The sequence below is a fragment of the Pelophylax lessonae genome (genome assembly GCF_965119305.1).
Source record: "Pelophylax lessonae genome assembly, chromosome: 4".
Lineage (NCBI taxonomy): Eukaryota > Metazoa > Chordata > Amphibia > Anura > Ranidae > Pelophylax > Pelophylax lessonae.
In genome coordinates, this window is record NC_138771.1 from 660,506,800 (window position 1) to 660,531,635 (window position 24,836).

Genomic DNA, 24,836 nt, shown 5'->3' on the forward strand with positions numbered 1-24,836 from the left:
TAATTCTGTGGAGGAGGCGGTAGTGGAAGGAGATCCTGCATACATAATTCTGTGGAGGAGGAGGTAGTGGAAGGAGATCCTGCATACATAATTCTGTGGAGGAGGAGGTAGTGGAAGGAGATCCTGCATACATAATTCTGTAGAGGAGAAGGTAGTGGAAGCAGACCTCAAAGACATAGCTCTTTGTGAAGGAGGCAATGGGATGAGACCCCATGTATATATATATATAATTTAGTAGTTTGGGAGAATAGTGGGTAATGGGTAGTAGGGCACTTTTTTTGGGCATTGATGGATTTCCACACCTGCACATTTGAAGACAAAGTAAACTCTCTTTTTTTTTACTTGTACCTACAGGTAAGCCTATAATAAGGCTTACCTGTAGGTGCTGTGAATGTCTCCTAAACTTGCACAGTTTAGAAGATATTCAGAGTGCATGCAGCCAATGATGTCATCAGTGCATGTGCCATAAACAGAGGCTCCTGCATGCATCCGCTGGAGTGACGTCATTGCAACTCTGGCCAATCCATTTCTGGCCAATTTCCATTTACATTAAACATACAGCCAATCAATACTTTATCTTTCTATATACCACAGCTGGGCCTTGCAAGCATGGAAATATTTTCTCTTGTGAGTAATCAAACATCAAGGAATATTCACTTATTTGAATTATTTTCTATTCTCAGATAAACATATTGAAGCTGAAATTACACAACTGAAGGCTAACAGTAAGTATTTTATGCTCCCAGATTGTTATTAATTTGGATTTGCAATTAGTTCTCATGAATGCAAAAAAGTAAAGTCTAATGGAAAATGCATACATAATTCTGTGGAGGAAGAACTAGTGGAAGGAGGTAGTAGAAGGAGATCCTGCATACATAATTCTGTGGAGAAGGAGTGTAGTGGAAGGAGATTCTACATACATAATTCTGTGTAGTAGGAGGGTAGTGGAAGGAGATTCTGCATACATAAATCTGTGGAGGAGGTAGTCGAAGGAGATCCTGCATACATAGCTCTGTGAAGGAGGAGGTAGGGGAAGGAGACCCTGCATATATAATTCTGTGGAGGAGGAGGTAGTGGAAGGAGACCCTGCATACATATTTTCGTGGAGGAGGAGGTAGTGGAAGGAGATATTACATACATAATTCTGTGGAGGAGGAGGTAGTGGATTGAGACCCTGCATACATAATTATGTGGAGGAGAAGGTAGTGGATTGAGACCCTGCATACATGATTCTATAGAGAAAGAGGTAGTGGAATGAGAGATCCTGCATACATAAACTTGTGGAGGAGGAGGGTAGTGGAATGAGATCCTGCATACATAATACTGTGGACGAGAAAGGTATTGGAAGGAGAACCTGAATACATAATTCTGTGGAGGAGGAGGTAGTGGAATGAGATACTGCATACATAATTCTGTGGAGGAGGAGGGTAGTGGAAGGAGATCCTGCACACATAATACTGTGGAGGAGGTGGTAGTGGAATGAGACCCTGAATACATAATTCTGTTTAGGAGGAGAGTAGTGTAAGGAGATCCTGCATACATAATTCTGTGAAGGAGGAAGGTAGTGGAAGGAGACCCTGCATACAGTTTCTTTTTTTTTTACTGAACTCTGTTATGCTGTACATTGCCAAATTTCCTTTGAACCGTGAAATTTCAGCACATAAATAAATGCATACATGTTGGAGAAATGTCCAACTCTGCAAACAAGAGGGACTTCTAACTCTGAACCCATCCAGGGCACAAGGCACACTAAAGTCTACCAAGGCCAAAGCCAGTCAACCAAGTTCTTGGTGAGGGGCTCTCCCGTAGAGAGACCTCTCACAGATGGGATAAGGTTAAAGGACACAGAACTTCCCACAACATCAATGCAGGTTCCTATAACCTGCACCCTCCATCTCTGTGCATAAAAAAACAACAAACCTCACATGTAGTGTGAGTACCCATGATAAATAAGTGCCAAGTGTAGATACCCAAGTCAGGCCTTGCAGCCAGTATAAAAATGATCTCTCTCTCTCTCTCTGCTACTTTCTACATGTTATTCTAGGCTCTCTTTATCTGTTTCCTTGGAAACAAAATGTATTCTATACAGAGCTCAATAACTCAAGCCTAAATATACAGCACATACACAGCTGAAATAGTTAGGGAAGTAACTCATTCTTCTAATATCACTATCTGAATCAATTGTTATGCTTTAAAGGGAAACTCCGGTCAAAAATGAAAATTTTCCTATTAATAGTATGTTAAATATCTTTATCCTTGATGTTATTCATTTTTTGGGCTAGCTGCTTGTGTAGCTTAGAAAGTCTTATCTAAATTAGACAATCGGGCTTCTTCCTGTTCTTCACCAACAACGCTATCTCCCTTTATCTGAATTTTCTAAGGTGTCTTTCACTTCCTTAAAAAGGTTGTCGGTCTTTCTTAGACAGGCATGCCTAGACCTGTCCAGCCCCCCCCCCCCCCATCCCTTCTATCCTTCAGCATGATCTCCTCCTGTTTTCATAGCCTAGTTAAGGTTAGCAGCTTTTCCTGAGAGGGAGAGAGATGGAGTGAGAGGGGGAGAGAAAGAGAGAGAGGGTGGGAGAGAGAGAGGAGAAAGAGAGATAGGGGGAGAGAGAAAGAGGGGGGGAGAGGTGGAGGAGAGAGGGGGAGGGGGAGAGAGGGGGAAGAGAGAGAGAGGGAAAGGAGGGAGAGAATGAGAGGGAGAGAGGGGGGGGAGAGAGAGGGGAGGGAGAGAGGGGAGAGAGAGAGAGAGAGAGAGGGGGGGAGAGAGAGAGAGAAAGGGAGAGAGAGAGAGAAAGGAGAGAGAGGGGAGAGAGAGAGGGAGGGAGAGAGAGAAAGGAGAGAGAAAGGGGGGATGAGAGAGAGAGAGAGAGAAAGGGGGGCAGACGGAGGGGGGAGAGAGAGAGAAGGGGGAGAGAGGGAAGGGGGGAGGGGGGAGAGAGAGAGTGAGTGGAAGAGGGGGGAGAGAACGAGAGGGAGAGAGAGAGGGGGGAGAGAGAGAGGGGGAGAGAGGGAGAGAGAGAGGGGGAGAAAGAGAGAAGAGAGAGAGGGGGAGAGAGAGAAGAGGGGGGGAGAGAGGGGAGGAGAGAGGGAGAGAAGGGGGTCAATATATGAAAGAAATAAGGTACAAAGGAACATGTCTAAAAGTTTATAAGCATACAGATCCATTTCTATTCCTTATTACATGTGAGGAATGAGTTTTAGGCTCCGTTTCCACTAGTGCGACTTGTCATACGACTTTGGACATATAAAGTTGCATGACAAGCCAAAACACATTGACTGCAATGGCACCCATCCCCATCTATGCCACTTTGAAAATCAGCGACTTTGAAAAGTTGCCTGCACTACTTTGATGCAACTTTGATCCAGAGAGTGTAAAGTTGGATCAAAGCTGCCTCCAAAGTTTCACTCTAAATCGCACAACTTAAGAGTCGCACTAGAGGAAACATAGCCACTAGACTGTGACTTTGGAGTGCAACTTTGATGTGACTTTACACTCTATGGATCAAAGTTGCATCAAAGTAGTGCAGTTACCTTTTCAAAGTTGCTGATTTTCAAAGTCATATAGATGGGAATGGGTGCCATGGAAATCAATGGGCTGTGACTTGTCATGCAACTTTGTGTGTCCAAAGTCGCATGAAACGTCGCACTAGTGGAAATGTAGACTTAGTGTGGTTGCCTGTACTATGATCATTGTAGACTGTGAGCTGAGACCCCCAAGCACTTCCAGCTACACTGACAGTTCCCCCCCCCCCCGTGTCTAGCTTCCTTCTCCTATGGCAGTCTTCATTCAAAACCTAGCACAGCTATACTGTATATGCGCCCCTCCCACCAGGCACAGCTATACTGTATATGTGCCCCTCCCCCCCAGCACAGCTATTCTGTATATGTGCCCCTCCCACCCAGCACAGCTATACTGTATATGTGCCCCTCCCCCCCCAGACACAGCTATACTATATATGTGCCCCTCCGACCCCAACACAGCTATTCTGTATATGTGCCCATCCCCTCAGACACATCTATACTGTATATGTGCCCCCCCCCCATGTCCTGTGTGAATTATTCCTTCATTTTCCCATGAATTAGGATGTACAATGCTTCCTTACTGATGAGAGAACACTGGGTGGGAACCTATGATCAGCTCCTCCCATTCTGTATACGCCCACTGGCTACACAGAAACAGTGCCCCTCCCTGGAAGTGATGTCACTAGCTGTCAGTAACCACACCCACTTGCTGCTCTTGGACCCAGCAGGAAGAGGAATTGAAGTCACGTGACAGCTCTGAATACTGCAAAATAAAGTGAGAAAAACTGCCATTTTTTCATTGTGACACAGAAGGAACTCCGCCCACATTAATGATTGCAGGGGAGAACTCTGTCCACATTAATGATTGGAGGGGAGAACTCCGCCCACACTAATGATTGCAGGGGAGAACTCCGCCCACATTAATGATTGCAGGGGAGAAATCCGCCCACATTAATGATTGCAGGGGGGAACTCCACCCACATTAATGATTGGAGGGGAGAACTCCACCCACACTAATGATTGCAGGGGAGAACTCCGCCCACATTAATGATTGCAGGGGAGAACTCGCCCACATTAATGATTGCAGGGGAGAACTCCGCCCACATTAATGATTGCAGGGAAGAACTCCACCCACATTAATGATTGCAGGGGAGAACTCCGCCCACATTAATGATTGCAGGGGAGAACTCCGCCCACATTAATGATTGCAGGGGAGAACTCCACCCACATTAATGATTGCAGGGGAGAACTCCACCCACGTTAATGATTGCAGGGGAGAACTCGCCCACAATAATGATTGCAGGGGAGAACTCCGCCCACATTAATGATTGCAGGGGAGAACTCCACCCACGTTAATGATTGCAGGGGAGAACTCGCCCACAATAATGATTGCAGGGGAGAACTCCGCCCACATTAATGATTGCAGGGGAGAACTCCGCCCACATTAATGATTGCAGGGGAGAACTCTGCCCACATTAATGATTGCAGGGGAGAACTCCGCCCACATTAATGATTGGAGGGGAGAACTCCGCCCACATTAATGATTGCAGGGGAGAACTCCGCCCACATTAATGATTGGAGGGGAGAACTCCGCCCACATTAATGATTGCAGGGGAGAACTCCGCCCACATTAATGATTGCAGGGGAGAACTCCGCCCACATTAATGATTGCAGGGGAGAACTCCGCCCACATTAATGATTGCAGGGGAGAACTCCGCCCACATTAATGATTGCAGGGGAGAATTCCGCCCACAATAATGATTGCAGGGGAGAATTCCGCCCACAATAATGATTGCAGGGGAGAATTCCACCCACAATAATGATTGCAGGGGAGAACCCCGCCCACATTAATGATTGCAGGGGAGAACTCCGCCCACATTAATGATTGCAGGGGAGAACTCCGCCCACATTAATGATTGCAGGGGAGAAGTTCAGGTATTAGGCTGGACTTCCGCTGTAAAGTGGGTTGTGTTCTGAAGGAACTGTCACTCTGAGCAGTCACATGTCTTCTGCATAGTCTGATTACCCTTCCTGTCTGCGGAGAGTCTTGTCCAATGTTTCTGATTTATATTTACTTATTTATTTTATTATATTTTATCTTTTAGATTCTGGATTGAAAATGGATGTATTTGATCTGCAGAAATCAGGTAATTATGGTAAATCTATTAAAGCGTATGAAAAGATAAAGCATTTTTTAAAGACCAAAAGCAGAAGGAGTTACACCCTGTATATTTGTCCTGGTGACCGTTGTCACTTAGACAGGAGGTGATGAGAAATGTTGCAATGTTCAGTCTCTTCAGATTTGTGTTTTCTCTTTCCAGTTGCCAACATAACGGAGGATCTAAAGAAGATAAAACTGATTAAAAATAAAGGTAAATATTCTGCATCCTTTATGGGGTAGCACAGTGGCTAGGACCTGGTTAGCACTTCTACCTGGCAGCACTAGGGTCATTGATTTGAAACCAAACCACGGCACTACCTGCCTGGAGTTTGCATGCTCTCCCTTTCCCTCTGTGGGTTCCTCCGAGTACTCTGGTTTCCTCCCACACTCCAAAGAATGGTGGTAGGTAATTGGCTTCTGTCTAAATCAGTCCCAGTAAGTTTATGTATGAATGTGAGTTAGGGACCTTAGATTGTAAGCTTCTTGAGGGCAGGGACTGATCTGAATGTACAATGTATAAATGTAAATCATTGCACAAATTGACGGCACTATACGAGTACCTGTAAAAAAATAATACAAAATTATGAAACAGAATCCCAGAAAGTGATAGTTAGCTCCACCCTCCTTCTCACTCCCTGGCCTAATGCAGAGCTGATGCTATGTGTGCTCTAAAGTCAGGTCCCATGTGGTCCCACTATGGACCTTTATTATTGACATCCCACCATGGACTTTTATTTATGTGCTTCCACCATAAACCTCTATTTATAGGGTCCCACCATGAATCTTTACTTTTGGGGCCCCACCATGGACCTTTATTTATGGGGTCCCACCATGGACCTTTATTTATGAGGTCCATCCATGGACCTTTATTTATGGAATCCCAACCTGAACCACTATTTAGGGTCCCACCATCAACCTTTATTTCAGACATCTCTCTTTGGACCTTTATTTATGGGGGTTCCACCATTAACCTTTCTCTGGTCCTACCATGAACCTTAATTTATTGTAACACACCAAAGACTTTTATTTATGGGGTCCCACCATGAACCTCTATTTTTATGAAGTCCAACCAAGGACTTTTATTTATGGTCTTCCACCATGAATCTTTACTTATGGGATCCCACCATGGACCTTTTGTTTATGAGGTCCATCAATGGACCTTTATTTATGGAATCCCAACCTGGACCATTATTTAGGGTCCCACCATCAACCTTTATTTCAGACATCCCTCTATGGACCTTTATTTATGGAGTCCCACCAAGAACCTTTATTTATGGGTCCATTCATGAACCTTTATTGCTGGAATCCCAACCTGGACCATTATTTAGGGTCCCACCATCAACCTTTCTTTCAGACATCCCTCTATGGAGCTTTATTTATATAGTTCCACCAAGAACCTTTATTCATGGGGTCCATCCATGGACCTTTATTGTTGGAATCCCAACCTAAATCATTATTTAGGGCCCCACCATCAACCTTTATTTCAGACATCCCTCAATGGACCTTTATTTATGGGGGTTCCACCATCAACCTTTCTTTGGTCCCACCATGAACCTTAATTTATTGTAGCACACCAAAGACATTTATTTATGGTTGTTCCAGCATTGACCTTTATTTAGGGCCCCACAATGAACCTTTATTTATAAGGGCCCCACCATTAAACTTTATTTATGGGGTCTCACTACAAATCTTTATTTATAGGGTCCCACCATCAACACTAATTTATGGGGTCCCACCATAGACATTTATGGGGTCCATCCATATACCTTTATTTTTGGAATACCAACCTGGACCATTATTTAGGGTCCCACCATCAACCCTTGTTTCAGACATCCCTTTATGGTCCCTTATTTATGAGGATTCTGCCATCGACTTTTTTTTTTTTGGTCCCACCATAAACACACATTTAATCTAGCACACCAAAGACCTTTATTTATGGGAATTCCACCATTGACCATTATTTAGGGTCCCCCCATGAACCTTTATTTATGGGGTCCCACCATGTACCTTTATTTATGGGGTCCCACCATGGACCTTTATTCATCCTTAGTAAAGTCCATAGCACTCTGTAAATAAATACTGGAGTTAGAGTTTTTCCTCTTCATGTATTCACTCCTCTCTGTTGATTGGGGTGGCACTGATGAAGCTGTAGGGATGGCAAAACTGATCTCATTTGTCCAAACTGTGCCCAAGGGTGCCCATTACAATAGATCAGGTAGGTTTCTTCACCTGCTAATGCTTACTGTTACCTGGTAATCAACTTTACATTTACCTGAAACATTTAATGTCTTCACTGCTGTAAGGGAAGGGAGGTCCCCAGATTGAGATCATCAAGTTACTTAACTATCCACAGTTATTCCAAACACATTAGAGTTCCCCATTACACCATAGTCTGTAACATCCCTCTTTACATCAGAGTTCCCCCTTGCACTGTAGACTTCGATTTAAAGAGGATGATGTGGAGGGGGGACTCTGGTGACCACAGTGACCCCCCCCCATAGACTCTGTGTGGCCTGTTTGGAGCTGTTATACTGACCTCACCTCCTTCATTGCTCAGATGCAGGGCAGGCTCGGTCAGACAGCCCTTGGCTTTGATCCATCATCCTCTTCTCTTCTCCTCTTGGCACTCCCACTCCCCTTCTTCATATCACCCGCCTGTTCAGTGTAGTTTATCATCTCTAGCACCCTGTTTGGTCAGACTCTGCAAAAGAAGTAACATTTATCCCATATTATTGGCTTTGGGTGCCATATTGTTGAAGACTAACTCAGATCTATGTATATGAGCGGACTTCAACAAAATGGCGCCAGTAATGAAGAAATTAGCTTGGCAGGGGGTTGAGCTCCTGGTGAAAGAGATCTGAGAGGGAGATATCCCGTCCAGGCTGGTGTCTGGAGTGCGGCTCCGTGGACATTGTCTAAGATCTCAGCAGCTGGTGTGTGTGGAGTGCGGCTGTGTGCTGCCCCACCATCCTTCTTTTTACAGATGTCACTGCATGCCCACCTTGGCCCCTGAACACCATTTGGGCCTGTGGCCCTCCATGGTGGTAGAATGCCCGGGCCTGGTCACAATCAGGCCTTTATGACCCTGGTAGATCTGCCACTGAAATCAATAGATAATATTAACCTGTAAGTTTCCTCCCTCTCCTCAAGTACATCTTAGACCTTTTATTTCATGGCGTCATTGATAGAGGCAACCGGCCACCTTACACATTGACTATGTTCATTCAAAGTTTCATCAAGTCAACATCAATGTAGAATGCAGTAACTCATGATTGCACATCATCACAGTGTAAGATAACGCTTTGGGGTCTATGTATAAAAAAATTCACAGATGGAATGTCTTATCTATGATATTCAGAAAGTTACATTCTGATTGTGTTTGGTATAACCGTTATTCAGCTTCACTTTTTTCCCAAGCATTATTTTGGGTTTGAGATTTCAAAACTGCCTTCATAGTGTTCTCCTCTCTTCCCAGAGAACATCCAGGAGGATTCCTGCACCAGCTGCCCCAATGGATGGCAACTAATTAAATCCAACTGCTACTATTTCCGGCCCAATGAAGAAACCTGGACTAGGAGTAAGGAGGAATGTGAAAAGCAAAATGGCGTCATGCTAATCCTGAAGGACAAAGCTGAGCTGGTATGTGAGCTAGTACGTTTACCTTGGTTTTATCAGACCTCAGGACATGGTTCCAGTAATCCATGTCCTTAGTCTTCTTGTCCTCAGCAAACTGTTTGCAGGCTTTCTTGTGCATCATCTTTAGAAGAGGCTTCCTTCTGGGACGACAGCCATGCTGATCAATTTGATGCAGTGTGCGGCGTATGGTCTGAGCACTGACTGGCTGACCCCCCCACCCCTTCAACCTCTGCAGCAATGCTGGCAGCACTCATATGTCTATTTCCCAAAGACAACCTCTGGATATGATGCTGAGTGCATGCACTCCACTACTTTGGTCGACCATGGCAAGGCCTGTTCTGAGTGGAAACTGTCCTTTTAAGCCGCTGTATGGTCTTGGCCACGTGCTGCAGCTCAGTTCCAGGGCCTTGGCAATCTTCTTATAGCCTAGGCCATCTTTATGTAAAGCAACAATTCTTTTTTTCAGATCTTCAGAGAGTTCTTTGCCATGAGATGCCAGGTTGAACTTCCAGTGACCAGTATGAGAGAGTGAGAGCGATAACACCAAATTTAACACACCTGCTCCCCATTCACACCTGAGACCTTCTAACACTAACGAGCCACATGACACCGGAAAATGGCTAATTTGGCCCAATTAGGACATTTTCACTTAGGGGTGTACTCAATTTTGTTGCCAGCGGTTTAGACATTAATGGCTGTGTGTTGAGTCATTTTGAGGGGACAGCAAATTTACACTGTTATACAAGCTGTACACTCACTACTTTACATTGTAACAAAGTGTCATTTCTTCAGTGTTCTCACATGAAAAGATAGAATAAAATATTTACAAAAATGTGAGGGGTGTACTTACCTTTGTGAGATACTGTATATATACAGGGCCGCTGTTAGAAATCATGGGCCCCCATACAGCCTACCTGACAGGGGCCCCCCTCGACCGCGCCCTCGACCCCACCCTTGACCCCGCCCCTAGCCCTGTCAGTTATTAGGATATTTATTTGGCAGCTACAGAATTCCCTCTGGTTATTGACAGGGAAGTTCTAAAATTAGGCATCTCTACTTGTACTTCTCTAAATGTACATCATGTATAATACACTTATTACATACTTAAAGTGGGTGTAAACCCACTTTAAAGACTTTTACCTATAGGTAAGCCTATATTAAGAGTTACCTATAGGTGCTATAAATATCTCTTAAATAGGGATGATCGAATGGTTCGGGTCGACCATCGGTTCGACCCGAACATTGGGTGTTCGAGGTTTGGCTGAATTTAGAACTTTTTGCTGAAAAAGTTCGGAATTCGGCAACCAGAACCGACCAAAATGCAATAGTTCAGGAAATGGGCTTTAAAAGCCGTGATTGGACCAGAACCATTAGCAAAAGCCAATTGAGGGGGCAGGAGAATGCTAGGAATGTGATTGGAGTGACTAGGGGGTCCATAGTCCAATCATTAGTGAATACGCCCCCCAGTATATAAGATAGCCCCCGCCAAATTCCAAGCATTGTTATACTGGACATGGAAGAGAGTGGAAGCAGTTCTGTTAATTTTACATTAAAAGTGTAATTTAGCATTTATTAGTGTGATGAAAGGGATATCTAGTGTAGTTAGGGTGCTCTTTTACACTTTAGTTAGATGCAAAAATTTAGTCTCTGTAGGGAAAGTGTGAAGTGTCAGGGTGACCGTAATGTAGTGTAGGGTTAACTGACTGCTATGGCAGGGTGACCAAACCCTTCCATATCAGGGTGACCGTAATGTAGTGTAGGGTGAACTGACAGTGACTGCTATGGCAGGGTGACCAAACCCTTCCATATCAGGGTGACCGCTATAGAGAAAAGATAGTTTCTCTCAAGTCACTTTCGCTGCAGTAATATGGCTTCGCCCCTGTCAGCTTGCTTTTTGGCTGCAGGCGTCTATAGTGATTTTTTGAGCACATGTTTGGAGTCAGGCATGACATCTGAACATGTGTATAGGGGGTATATATACACTACCATGGATGTATATATACACCTGCACATATATAGGTGTGAAAGGAGCAGAAAACACTACTTGGGCTAATGAAATAATTAACACCAATATAGTTATGCTCCTATCACACCTATATATGTCTAGGTGTATATATACATATAAGTATCGTCCTCTGAAGAACCCAAAAAATGCCCAAAAAAACGCTAGCGCCAAAAAAAAAAAAAACGCCCAGGTGTGTTGTTGCAGGCATTTTTTGGGGGTTTTTGGAGGCAGGCAAAACATCTGAACTTGTGTATACGGGTATATATACACACATACTTATATGTATATATACACCTAGACATATATAGGTGTGATAGTAGCAGAAATATATGCTTGCGCTAATGAAATCATTTACACTAATATGGCTCCGCTCCTATAACACCTATATATGTCTAAGTGTAAAATACATATAAGTGTGTGTGTATATATATACCACTATACACAAGTTCAGATGTTTTGCCTGCCTCCAAAAACCCCCCAAAAAATGCCTGCAACAACACACCTGGGCGTTTTTTTTTGGCGATAGCGTTTTTTTTTGGGCATTTTTTTGGGTTCTTTGGAGGCAGGCAAAACATCTGAACTTGTGTATAGTGGTATATATACACACATACTTATATGTATTTTACACTTACACATATATAGGTGTGATAGGAGCGGAGCCATATTAGTGTAAATGATTTAATTAGCGCAAGCATATATTTCTGCTACTATCACACCTATATTTGTCTAGGTGTATATATACATACATGGGTGTGTGTATATATACCCCCTATACACATGTTCTGATGTTTTGCCTGCCTCAAAAGACCCCACAAAATGCCCAAAAAACGCTTGCTACTAAACCGGCAAGGTGTGAAAAAAGAGAAGCCACTAACCTGTTCTATAAGTGACCTAATACAAACAATCTTTTTTTATGGTTCTGGATATGCTACAGAGCTGAAACTTCACAGGTACACTTTTTAGACCCCCCAGATACTAAATCCAAAGAATTTTTATTTTTTTTCAATAATTAGCTCTCTATCAAAAATTACAATTTTTAAGAACTTTTTTTTGTGTGATTAATAGTCCCTGGGGTATGACCCAGAACCCTAGGCACTTTTTAGGGGCATTTATTGGGTTTTAGGGCTTCCAAATTGTGTTTTTTGATTACCGAAGTTCGGGTCCCATTGATTTCAATGGGGTTCTGAAATCCGGGCCGTTCGGATGTTCTGGCCGAACCAAACTTTTGAAAAGTTCGATCATCCCTACTCTTAAACATGCACCGTTTAGGAGATATTTACAGTGCATGCAGACGTCATCGGCGCATGCGCTCTGAAGGAACGGCCACCTGTGCTGTTCCTTCAGAGCCCTGTGCTGTGAATGGCAGCTCCTGCACGTATGTGCGGGAGTGATGTAATCGCGCCTCCGGCCAATCAAATGGCCGGATGATGCGAACCAGGAAGCAGGACGGCTGGACATGTCGGCCGTCCTGTTGCTGAGTGTGCGGCACTGCGGGGGGCTTCGTTTTAAGGTATTTCATAATTACTGTAGCTAGTATGTGATGCATACTAGCTCATTATGCCTTTGTCTTTACAGGGTTTTTTTTTTTCATTTCTTTTTTTGGGGGGAGTTTACTTCCTCTTTCAAGCGGAGTTCCGGCCACAGAATCATTTTTTTTTTAAATACTACCCAAAACAGTTATCCACCGCCCTTCATACATTCGCTAATCCGGTTTTATACATTTAAATAATAGATTGACAATCATTAAATCTTACTTTATAAAATGTTAGCAGAGCACCGCCATCTTTTTGCTGGTCACCCGAAGCCGCTGTTTGCAAATATATGCCCTGCTTCCTCTTTCTAGATGGAGGGGGCCGATGAATGCAGCGCGAAATCTCGCGCATGCCCAGTACTATGCGATCGGCATAGTATAGGGACGCCTTTCATCGCGTTATTTCCTGTTTTCAAATAACGCGATGAGAGGAGTGGCCGGCCACCTTCGTCACTGCCCATTGCATCCTGGGAGTGATGAAGTCACGGCAGCAGCCGAGGAGGGAGGAAGTTGAAGGAAAGGTGAGTATATTTTCTTCTGTAACAAGGTAAGTTAAAAAAAAAAAAAAAACGGGAATATCCAATTCTTTTACAGGTGACAATAAGGAAGCGGATGCCACAAAATCTAAAGTAACAATTTTGTGGCCGGAACTCCGCTTTAATAACCATTACTATAATATTCTAAACTTATACATATTATAAAGCAGGAGAGATGTCTTATTTTAGAAATGTTTGCAACTAATTAGCAGGGATGAGCTCAGGTGTGTTTGGACCCGAGTCTGACCCCGCCTCCGCTATCCTGCCAGGAACCTGTCACAGTGCCTCGATGAATTACAAAGATGTCTCCCGCGCTATCATGTATTCCAGTATAAAAAAAATTAAAGAAATATGAATATATATATATATATATATATATATATATATATATGAAATAAAGCTGCTGCTGTCACTTAGAAGCTTATCCTTAGCCTGTGATGATTTGCAATATGAGGTATAGTGCAGCGCTGCCTCGTACAAAGTGCAATGTGACTAAAATAAATAATAAAAGTGTACCTTGCTATGAGTGGTTTTATCATTATAAATGCAATATTGGTGTATCCGTGTTATAACATTTCATAAAGTGCATAACATAATCATGAATACAAGTATTACATATACATAGTAAAAAATGGTGATGATAAAAAATAATCAATAAGGTGCTCAGTGTCCATACAATTGTGGAGTAATGGTGCTCTAGATTTCAAAAATAATTTTTCCACATATATCCGTGTCACCAATGAAAATCCATATCCATGAAAATAACAATGCATCCAATTGTATAATCCGGCACAGCTATGTGTTTCCTGGTGTGGACGTCACTTCTAGGTACGCTCCGTCTCTGCCCTATGCGACTTCTTCCCAGCCCGGACATATAGCGGCGCCGGATTATACCATTTTAAATGTGAGCCTGTATGTTACTACTTTATTAAATACATTTTAAAATACCATATATACTCGAGTATAAGGCGAGTTTTTCAGGATGTTTTTTCATGCTGAAAAAACCCCCCTCGGCTTATACTCGAGTCACTGTCTTTCTAAAAATGGCGCTGCCCGGCTCCGACGTGTCACTGCGCATGTGCCGCATGCCCGGGAATAGCCGAACGTGTACAGGCTTTCCCGAGCATCGGTGGAGCATTTGCGGTGATGTATTGGTGCCGGGCGGTGCGATTTTTAAATCGAAGGCGCCTCACCGACAGGTAAGTGAGATTCATGCAGTGCTGCGGGCATGGTACAGGACATTCTTCTGTACCATGCCCGCAGCACTGCATCTCCTGTGCCATGCCTGTACATACTGTGTCATGCCTGTACTTACTGTGCCATGCTTATACCTACTATGCCATGCCTGTACATACTGTTCCATGCCTGTACCTACTGTGCCATGCCTGTACATACTGTGCCATGCCTGTACCTACTGTGCCATGCCTATACCATCACCTGTACTATGCCTATACCATCTCCTGTACCATGACCTGTGCCATGCCTGTACCATGACCTGTGACATGCCTGTACCATGACCTGTGACTTGCCTGTACCATCACCTATGTCATGCCTGCACTTACTGTGCCATCCCTATACCATGACCTGTGACATGCCTGTACCATGACCTATGCCATGCCTATACCATCACCTGTGACATGCCTATACCATCATCTGTGCCATGCCTGTACCATGACCTGTGCCATGCCTGTACCATGACCTGTGCCATGCCTGTACCATGATCTGTGACATGCCTGTACCATGATCTGTGACATGCCTGTACCATGACCTATGCCATGCCTGTACCATGACCTGTGACATGCCTGTACCATGACCTATGCCATGCCTATACCATCACCTGTGACATGCCTATACCATCATCTGTGCCATGCCTGTACCATGCCTGTACCATGCCTGTACCATGACCTGTGCCATGCCTGTACCATGACCTGTGCCATGACCTGTGCCATGCCCTTACCATCACCTGTGCCATGCCTATACCATGACCTGCGCCATCTCCTGTACCATGCCCGCAGCCTCTGTTTTGGGTCTCGTGTTGGTCCAGTTGGGTCCAGTAGCTGCTGCATTTCCCACCCTAGGCTTATACTCGAGTCAATAAGTTTTCCCACTTTTTTGTGGTAAAATTAGGGGCCTCGGCTTATATCCGGGTCGACTTATTCTCGAGTATATACGGTACTACACCATGGGAGGATTTCCTATGTCCCTTACCTCTAAGAGCCTAAAAGATGCAACAGAGGGTGTAGTGGAACGAGTGACACCGTATGGGCTATATGCATCCAGAAACCACCCCACTCTAAAAAGGCTGTTAACAAGAAAGTAAGAGGCCAGTCACACTGGTTTGGTGGCACTACACTGAAGATCACCATCACTTTCCTCAAGACACCTATAGGTGAAGGGATTCACCATCTACACCCCAATAGGACATTTATATTCCTATTGATCTGTTTGTTTTACACAATTTTAGGCAAATATATATATATAATTCTTTTCACTTACTATATGGATTTTCATTGGTGACACAGATATATGTGGAAAAATTATTTTTGAAATCTAGAGCACCATTACTCCACAATTGTATGGACACTGAGCACCTTATTGATTATTTTTTATCATCACCATGTTTTACTATGTATATGTAATACTTGTATTTATGATTGTGTTATGCATTTTATGAAATTTTATAACACGGATACCCCAATATTGCATTTATAATATTTAACCACTTATAGGAAGGCACACTTTTATTATTTATTTTAGTCACATTGCACTTTGTAAGAGGCAGCGCTGCACTATACCTCATATTGCAAATCGTCACAGTGCCTCGCCACATAAAAGTGTAGCCGAATGGGAGAGATGTCGGTGTTTTGGGACAGATGTCGGTGTTTTGGGACAGATGTCAGGGTTTTGACATCTGTGCCTGTTCAGTTAGTGTCAGCATACTCCCCGCAATGGACAGGGGTGGACTTGTGATGACTCTGAGAGGCCAGATGTAGATAGACTTGTGTCCGTTTACATCAGGCTACCTCTGATCTCTCACATTTATGTCTGGAAAAAAATAGAAAAGGACGCAGTCGTTTTCTATTTTTGTTTTCGGACCGGAATGGACACAGAGGCGGGTGTAAGTCCATTTACATCCAGACTCCCGTGCACCTACATTGATCTTTCAATCAGGTCCGCATGAAAAACTGGCAGGCGGACCTAATTGGAAAGCTTGGGTGAAAGTTTCCTAAAGGGGAATGGTAAAAACACAGCGCAATTGATTGTGTTTGCTGCCCCTGCAAACAGAAATGTAAACTAGCATCTTGCTGTGTGCCTATGATCACCATCACTATGATGACAGCACAGCAGGTGCTGTATGGCTGTCACAGTGTGTCACATGGTTGTTGGGTGCTGACTTTGTTATGGCTGTACAGTGTATGGGTCCTTTCACACAGTCCGTCAGTCAGACGGACTCAGTTTTTCTCAACCGGGGATCAATCCGCCAATCCCCCCCGCTGAGCAGGCGGATGGCAGCTCTGTCTCTGTGCTGTGTGCTGAGACGGAGCTGTCAGGTCCCCATTCTTCTGTATGGGGGAATCGGATGAGAATGTACCATCTGTCCATTCTCATCTGATCCAATCCGCTGGATGGATGGAAAATAGGGTTTCCATCCGTCCGGATTTGATGGATTGGATGTCAGCGGACATGTCTCCACTGATACCCGATGCCCCATAGACATGCATGGGGGGACCATTCAGATCCTCCAAAAAAACAGACAGGCAGATCTGAACGGTCCGCCTGTGTGAAAGGGGCCTTAGTCTCTAACACACAATACAGCCATAAGTTAACAGTCAGCACATAGTGATGGTGATCATAGGCACACAGCAGGGAGTGTGAAGACTGTACCTTACTATAGAGTAGCCTGTGTCAGTGTGAGTGCAGGGGGCTGCTTGCCTGTGTACTTTTTCCACCCACCATCAGTCTCTGCCTCCCATCAGTCTCTTCCTCCCATCGGTCTCTACCTCCCATCAGTCTCTACCTCCCATCAGTCTCTGCCTCCCATCAGTCTCTGCCTCCCATCAGTCTCTACCTCCCATCGGTCTCTGCCTCCCATCAGTCTCTACCTCCCATCAGTCTCTACCTCCCATCAGTCTCTGCCTCCCATCAGTCTACCTTTTTTATCAGTCTCTGCCTCCCATCAGTCTCTGCCTCCCATCAGTCTCTACCTCCCATCAGTCTCTACCTCCCATCAGTATCTGCCTCCCATCAGTCTCTACCTCCCATCAGTCTCTGCCTCCCATCAGTCTCTTCCTCCCATCAGTCTCTTCCTCCCATCAGTATCTTCCTCCCATCAGTCTCTGCCTCCCATCAGTCTCTGCCTCCCATCAGTCTCTACCTCCCATCAGTCTCTACCTCCCATCAGTATCTGCCTCCCATCAGTCTCTACCTCCCATCAGTCTCTGCCTCCCATCAGTCTCTTCCTCCCATCAGTCTCTTCCTCCCATCAGTATCTTCCTCCCATCAGTCTCTGCCTCCCATCAGTCTCTACTTCCCATCAGTCTCTACCTCCCATCAGTCTCTGCCTTCCATCAGTCTCTGCCTCCCATCAGTCTCTACCTCCCATCAGTATCTGCCTCCCATCAGTCTCTTCCTCCCATCAGTCTCTGCCTCCCATCAGTCTCTACTTCCCATCAGTCTCTACCTCCCATCAGTCTCTGCCTTCCATCAGTCTCTACCTCCCATCAGTCTCTACCTCCCATCAGTATCTGCCTCCCATCAGTCTCTACCTCCCATCAGTCTCTGCCTCCCATCAGTCTCTTCCTCCCATCAGTCTCTTCCTCCCATCAGTATCTTCCTCCCATCAGTCTCTGCCTCCCATCAGTCTCTACTTCCCATCAGTCTCTACCTCCCATCAGTCTCTGCCTTCCATCAGTCTCTGCCTCCCATCAGTCTCTACCTCCCATCAGTCTCTGCCTCCCATCAGTCTCTGCCTCCCATCAGTCTCTACCTCCCATTAGTCTCTGCCTCCCATCAGCCTCTGCCTCTCATCAGTCTCTGCCTCACGTCAGTCTCTACCTCACGTCAGTCTCTACCTCCCATCAGTCTCTGCCTTCCATCAGTCTCTGCCTCCCATCAGTCTCTGCCTCCCATCAGTCTCTACCTCCCATCAGTCTCTGCCTCCCATCAGTCTCTACCTCCCATCAGTCTCTGCCTCCCATCAGTCTCTACCTCCCATCAGTCTCTACCTCCAATCAGTCTCTGCCTCCCATCAGTATCTGCCTCCCATCAGTCTCTCAGGCTTCCTCCTCAAAGCTGGCACATGAGGGGGAGGAGCAGTCCGGATCTACATATGAATCAATCCGCCGGCATATACAGTGTACAGAGGTCATCTGGGACTGTGCAGAGCTACATGCGGCACAGGATTATCTGCCTGCACTTGAAAATGAAAAAAAAAAGTCCCTCCTCTGCTGTCATCTCCTGGGCTCCTCTCCTAACTTCATGGGGCCCAGTAAATTGTAACTTTACACCCCGGTAAGCAAGGGGGTGTTGGGATGTGGTTAAGTCCTGTTTTATTTTGTTTTTTGCTAAAAACTAATTTTACAGCTGCCGGGCCCCCCTATAGTGCTGATGGAGCCTGGGCCCGGTACAACAGGGCTGGATGTACTGCCCTATCAGCGGCCCTGTATATATATATATATATATATATATATATATATATATATATGCACATACATACACACTACATTACCAAAAGTATTGGGATGCCTGCCTTCACACGCAAATTAACTTTAACATACAGTATATAAACATAAAAATATTAAATAATTCAATGATTCATAAAGTGCAACAATTCATCCAGTGCACAAATTGCATAACATATACATTTTTTGCATAAAGTCCAATAATCCATAAAGTGCAGAAATTCTTCCAGTGAAAGTATTCCACCACAAAAATGACAAAAAAGTGCTGAACAAATCTTCTTGCTTCAAAAGAGCCAGTGCTTAAAGCAGAGTTCCAGCCTTTTCACTCACCTGTCCAACGGTCCAGCGATGCGGCCGCCCGAAGCCTCAATCCTCTCCCTCTGGTCTCGGTGGCGCCGGCATCACTGCTGTGGGCACCCGGCTGTGACAGTTTGCGGCTTCACAGCCGGGTACCCACTGCGCATGCGCGAGTCGCGCTGCGCGTCTTGATTGGCCGGAAATCTTCTGGGACCTCTGACATGTCCCAGAAGATTGCAGGGAGGGAGGGCGAGAGGAGAACTTCCGTTCAGGGCGCCGCGGCACTCCGAGCGGAAGTGGGAGCGGGTACCTGTCAAAACTAGGTACCCGCTCCCCCCCAAAAAAAATGACATGCCAAATGTGGCATGTCAGGGGGTTAGAATACCTAAAGCGGAAGTTCCACTTTTGGGTGGAACTCCGCTTTAAATTTTTCCTTCACCCGTTAATGTGAGGGTAACTCACCAGAAATCAGAGGGCCTCCAGGACCCAGCTCGCCCCTAAAATTTGCAAATAGCCTCCTTAGATGGATGGTATCATTGTGATGGGTGGCCTCCCTGGGCCTCCCTGGGCTCAGAGTAGTGTATTATAAACTTGTCCCCCAGTCAGGATAATTAAGCCGTTTCCCCAAAAAAATTAAAAACAATGCAATGCAAATCAATGAACGGTACACTCACATTCTGTACACTCACTCCTGTTTAATTTATTCATAAATGATCTAGAGGAGGGGATATCGAGTACAATCTCAGTATTTGTGGATGATACTAAACTAAGCATGCCAATATCTTCTATGCAGGATGTGGAAACCTTACAAGCGGATCTGAACAAAATAATGGAGTGGGAAACTACATGGCAGATGAGGTTTAATGTTGAGAAATGTAAAGTAATGCACCTGGGCATCAGTAATGCGAAAGCAAGCTACTCACTAGGGGGGGAACCTCTGGGTGAGTCTAGGATGGAAAAGGACTTGGGGGTACTGGTAGACAACAAGCTCAGCAGTGGCAAGCAAAGCCAACAGAATACTGGGATGTATAAAAAAGGGATTCACTCCAGAAATAAAGAGATTATTCTCCCGCTCTACAAGACTCTGTTCCGGCCACATCTGGAGTATGCTGTCCAGTTCTGGGCACCGGTCCTCAGGAAGGATGTGCTGGAACTGGAGAAAGTCCAGAGAAGGGCAACAAAAATAATTAGGGGAATGGAGGACATCAGCTATGAGGAAAGACTACAAGCACTGAACTTATTCTCTCTGGAGAAGAGACGATTGAGGGGGGATATGATATCAATGTACAAATACTGTACTGGCGACCCTAGCATAAGGAACAAACTATTCAGAGAAAGGGAATACAATAAGACACGTGGCCACTCACTAAAACTAGAGGAAAGGCGGTTTAAGCTTAAAATATACGTAAGGGGTTCTTCACTGTAAGAGCGGTAAGGATGTGGAATTCTCTTCCACAAGCAGTCGTATCAGCAGGGAGCATCGATAGTTTCAAAAAACTATTAGATGGGCACCTTAAAGACCACAACATACTGGGGTATACAATGTACAGTTAACAGCAAACACACACACACATCATAGGTTGAACTGGATGGACGGATGTCTTTTTTCAACCTCACAAACTATATAACTATATAATTTAAAAGTGCCCAAATCAGCACATTCAGACAGCAAAACAGCCAGGGTAAATATGCCTGAACGCCTATTGGTTCCAGCGTGCATTTCAAGGTTCCAACAGGGGGCAGAAGTGACGAACCAGAAGTAGTAGCCGGAGCAACCTCAATGCATTTCGCGACACTGCGTCATCAGGAAGTATACTCTGAGCCCAGGGAGGCCACCCATCACAATTATACCATCCATCTAAGGAGGCTATTTGCAAATTTTAGAGTTCGCTGGGTCCTGGAGGCCCTCTGATTTCTGGTGAGTTACCCTCACATTAACGGGTGAAGGAAAAATTTAGGCACTGGCACTTTTGAAGCAAGAAGATTTGTTCAGCACTTTTTTGTCACTTTTGTGGTGGAATACTTTCACTGGAAGATTTTCTGCCCTTTATGGATTAACCTCTTCCCGACCTCCCGCCGCAGACATACTGCGGCAGGCTGGCCCACCTGTAGGTATACGTCGGTTGCGCGCCTGCAGTTAGTGGGCGAGCACGCGCCGCTGGCAGTGGGGACTCCGATGCACGGGGCTGGCGGCTCTGATTGCCGCTGGGCACCCGTGGTCGTTCCCCGCTGCGAGAGAAGGACGGTCAGTTGTTGTAAACACAGGCGGCCGTCCTTCTCTCTGGAATGATCACAGAGTACCTGTGATCCTTCTATATAGGATCACAGGTCTCTATGATCATTTCACAAGCCACGCCCCCCCACAGTTATAAAACACTCCAATAGGCTCACACTTAACCCCTTGATCACCCACTGTGTTAACCCCTTCACGGCCAGTGTCATTATTACAGTGACAGTGCAGATTTATAGCACTGATTACTGTAGTAATGTCACTGGTCTCCCCAAAAGTGTCAGAAATGTCAGTCAGGGGTCCAATCTGTCCGCCGCAATGTCGCAGTCCCGCTAAAAATCACAGATCGCCGCCATTATTATTAAAAAAAATAAAAATAAATAAATAAAAATGACATAAATTGTTCCCGTAGTTAGCAGATGCGATAACTTTTGCGCAAACCAATCAAAATACGCTTATTGCAATTTTTTTACCAAAAATATGTAGCAGAAAACAAATTGGCCTAGAATGTTAAAAAGAAAATGTGATTTGATTTGATTTTGGGAATGTTATATAGCAGAATGTGAAAAATATATATATATTTTTTTTTTTTTCAGAATTGTCGCTCTTTTTTTTTTTTTTTTTTGCTTATAGCGCAAAAAAATAAAAATCACAGAGGGGATCAAATACCACCAAAAGAAAGCTCTATTTGTGCGGAAAAAAAGGACATCAATTTTATTTGGGTAAAGCGTCGCACGACCACGCAATTGTCCGTCAAACTAACGCAGTGCCGAATCGCAAAAAATGACCTGGTCATTAAGGGGGGCAAATCCTTCCGGTCCAGAAGTGGTTAATGCACTTTATGCAAAATTTATTTTTTCTGCAATTTGTGCACTGGATGGATTTTTGCACTTTATGAATTATTGAACTATTTGATATTTTTATGTTTATATATTTTATTATTTATTAATCTGTTTATTCAGCACTAGCGTTTTTAGATTCAGCACCTCAATTTATTCTTTTTTTCTATATATTTCTGATGACTTTTTTTATTTATTGATCCAGGATTCTCTGCTGCCAACCATAGGAGGTGGGAGATACTGGTTAGGACTGAGGAGGGACAGTGGAAATATCAATCGTTGGCTGTGGGCGGATGGGAGCAGTCTTACATACAGGTGAGGTCTTCCAGGTGTGATGGAAACACTACATAAGATTAAACTCTGACACCAGCATTTACACCTTCTGCTGGATTATAAACTTCTCCATGCTTTGTTTCAAGAGAGTCACCAGGCCCCTCCTGGAATCCAACTCCTTCCTCCATCAGAGTCTCCATCCCTGGCTCTCATTTCTGGGCAGCTTCCATCTACTTCCAGGCAGGACAGCTTGTGATCCAACCCCAGACCTCCATTAGTAAGCACATGTTAGGCCCCAAACATGTTGGGAAGTCACCCTCTAGGAGCACCTCGAGAGAGTTACTAGCCATGATCTTCACCAATAACCAGTGGGGGCGGATTCTGCCTGCAGGCCTTAGGGCAGTGATGGAGAACCTTGGCACCCCAGATGTGGCTGGTATAACAGATAGTGGGGGTGCACGCATGTGCCCGATTGGCCAGAGGTTGAGCTTATTAGCGGGTCACCTGCGATCGCTCCCCATGGAGACAGAGCGGTGGTGTTCCGATGTAAACAGGGCAGACCGCTGTTCTGTCAGTGATGAACACAGGTCTCTTTGCTCATCCTATGAGTCCATCCCCCACACAGTTAAAAAGCACCCCCTAGGGACACATTTAACTCTTTGATCGCCCCTGGTGTTAACCCATTCCCTGCCAGTGTCTTTAGCACAGTGACAGTGCATATTTTTAGCACTGATTACTGTAGTAATGTCACTGGTCCCCCTAAAAGTGTCGAAAATGTTAGTTAGGTTTCCGATCTGTCCGCCACAAAAATCGCAGATCGCCGCCATTACTAGTAAAAAAAAATAAAATAAATGAAAATGACATAAATCTATCCCATAGTTTGTAAACGCGATACATTTTGTGCAAACCAATCAATATACACTTATTGTTTTTTTTTTTTACCGAAAATATGTAGCAGAATACAAATTGGCCTAAAATGATGAAAAAAAATGGATTTTTAATTTTTTTTTTTTTCTTATCGGGAAAGTTTTATAGCAGAAAGTAAAAAGTATAGTGTTTTTTTTTTTCAGAATTGTCGATCTTTTTTTGTTTATAGTGCAAAAAAGAAAAAACGCAGAGGTGATCAAATACCACCAAAAGAAAGCTCTATTTGTGGGGAAGAAAAAGTACATCAGTTTTATTAGGGTACAGCGTCACACGGCCACGCAATTGTCAGTTAAAAGAACGCAGTGCCGAATCGCAAAAAATGGCCTGGTCATTAAGGGGGTAAAACCTTCCGGTCCTTAAGTAATTAAAAGGTATTGTTCTTGTTTTTTACAGTCCCTGGAATACGGGAGAACCCAATAATGACAAAGGTGGAGAACATTGTGCAGAGATCCTAGGAGGACCACAATCAATGAATGATCGGAACTGTGAGGACAAAATTGGCTACATATGTGAAAAAGCATGGAGCTGCTGAGATATACAGTCTACTATCCCATACCTGTGATAAAGATCAAATGAAATACATATCTCATCCGTTTATTGTCTGCCCATTCCAGTCTGCAGCTTGTCATAATGGTAATAGGAGGTTAGCTTCTGGGAAGGTTCAGCAAAGGAGTCTTGCATGGAGAGCGTGCCTACAGGCCATAGGGGTTGAGTACATTACTTATTGTTTTCTTTGAAACAATTGTACCTGCTAATTCCTGGTCTTTCTGAAGCTCTCCACAAGTGGTCCTTGGCTCTTGGACAACTCTTCTGCTTGTGAGGAGCACCTGATTGTGTCAGGTTTATGGTGAAATGATTTTCTTTCCACTTCTGGATTATGGCCCCAACAGTGCTCACTGGAACATTAAGAAGTTTAGAAATCCTTCTGTAACCAATGCCATCAGTATGTTTTGCAACAATAACTCTGCAAAGGTCGTGAGAGAGCTCTTGGCTTTTACCCATAATGAGATGTTTCTTGTGTGACACCTTGGTAATGAGACACCTTTTTATAGGCCATCAGTTGAGACTGAACCAGCTGATATTAATTTGTACCGACAAGGGGCAGGATTGCTTTCTAATTACTGATTGATATCAGCTGGTGTCTTTGATTTCCATGCCTTTTTGCACCTCCCTTTCTTCATACGTTCAATACTTT

The 24,836-nt window shown here is 44.4% G+C and overlaps 2 protein-coding genes across 2 annotated transcripts in view; both read left to right on the plus strand.

Moving 5' to 3' along the window:
- LOC309553069 (uncharacterized protein) overlaps positions 1 to 757 on the plus strand; it is a gene marked incomplete at its 3' end in the record, with an annotated part of 32,592 nt that extends 31,835 nt beyond the window's left edge. Inside the window, exon 5 of the mRNA XM_082253968.1 lies at positions 684 to 757. Coding sequence (XP_082110094.1) covers positions 684 to 757 — 74 coding nt within the window. The remainder of the gene's footprint in view (positions 1 to 683) is intronic.
- Positions 758 to 1,301: 544 nt separating this feature from the next.
- Positions 1,302 to 24,451, plus strand: LOC309553070 (C-type lectin domain family 4 member G-like; the record flags this gene model as incomplete). Its single annotated transcript, XM_082253969.1, has 6 exons — positions 1,302 to 1,338; positions 5,631 to 5,672; positions 5,847 to 5,897; positions 9,162 to 9,325; positions 22,647 to 22,756; positions 24,035 to 24,451. 6 exons carry the CDS (start codon positions 1,302 to 1,304, stop codon positions 24,171 to 24,173), a joined length of 543 nt encoding a protein of 180 aa, XP_082110095.1. The 3' UTR covers positions 24,174 to 24,451.
- Between the last annotated feature and the right edge of the window lie 385 nt (positions 24,452 to 24,836).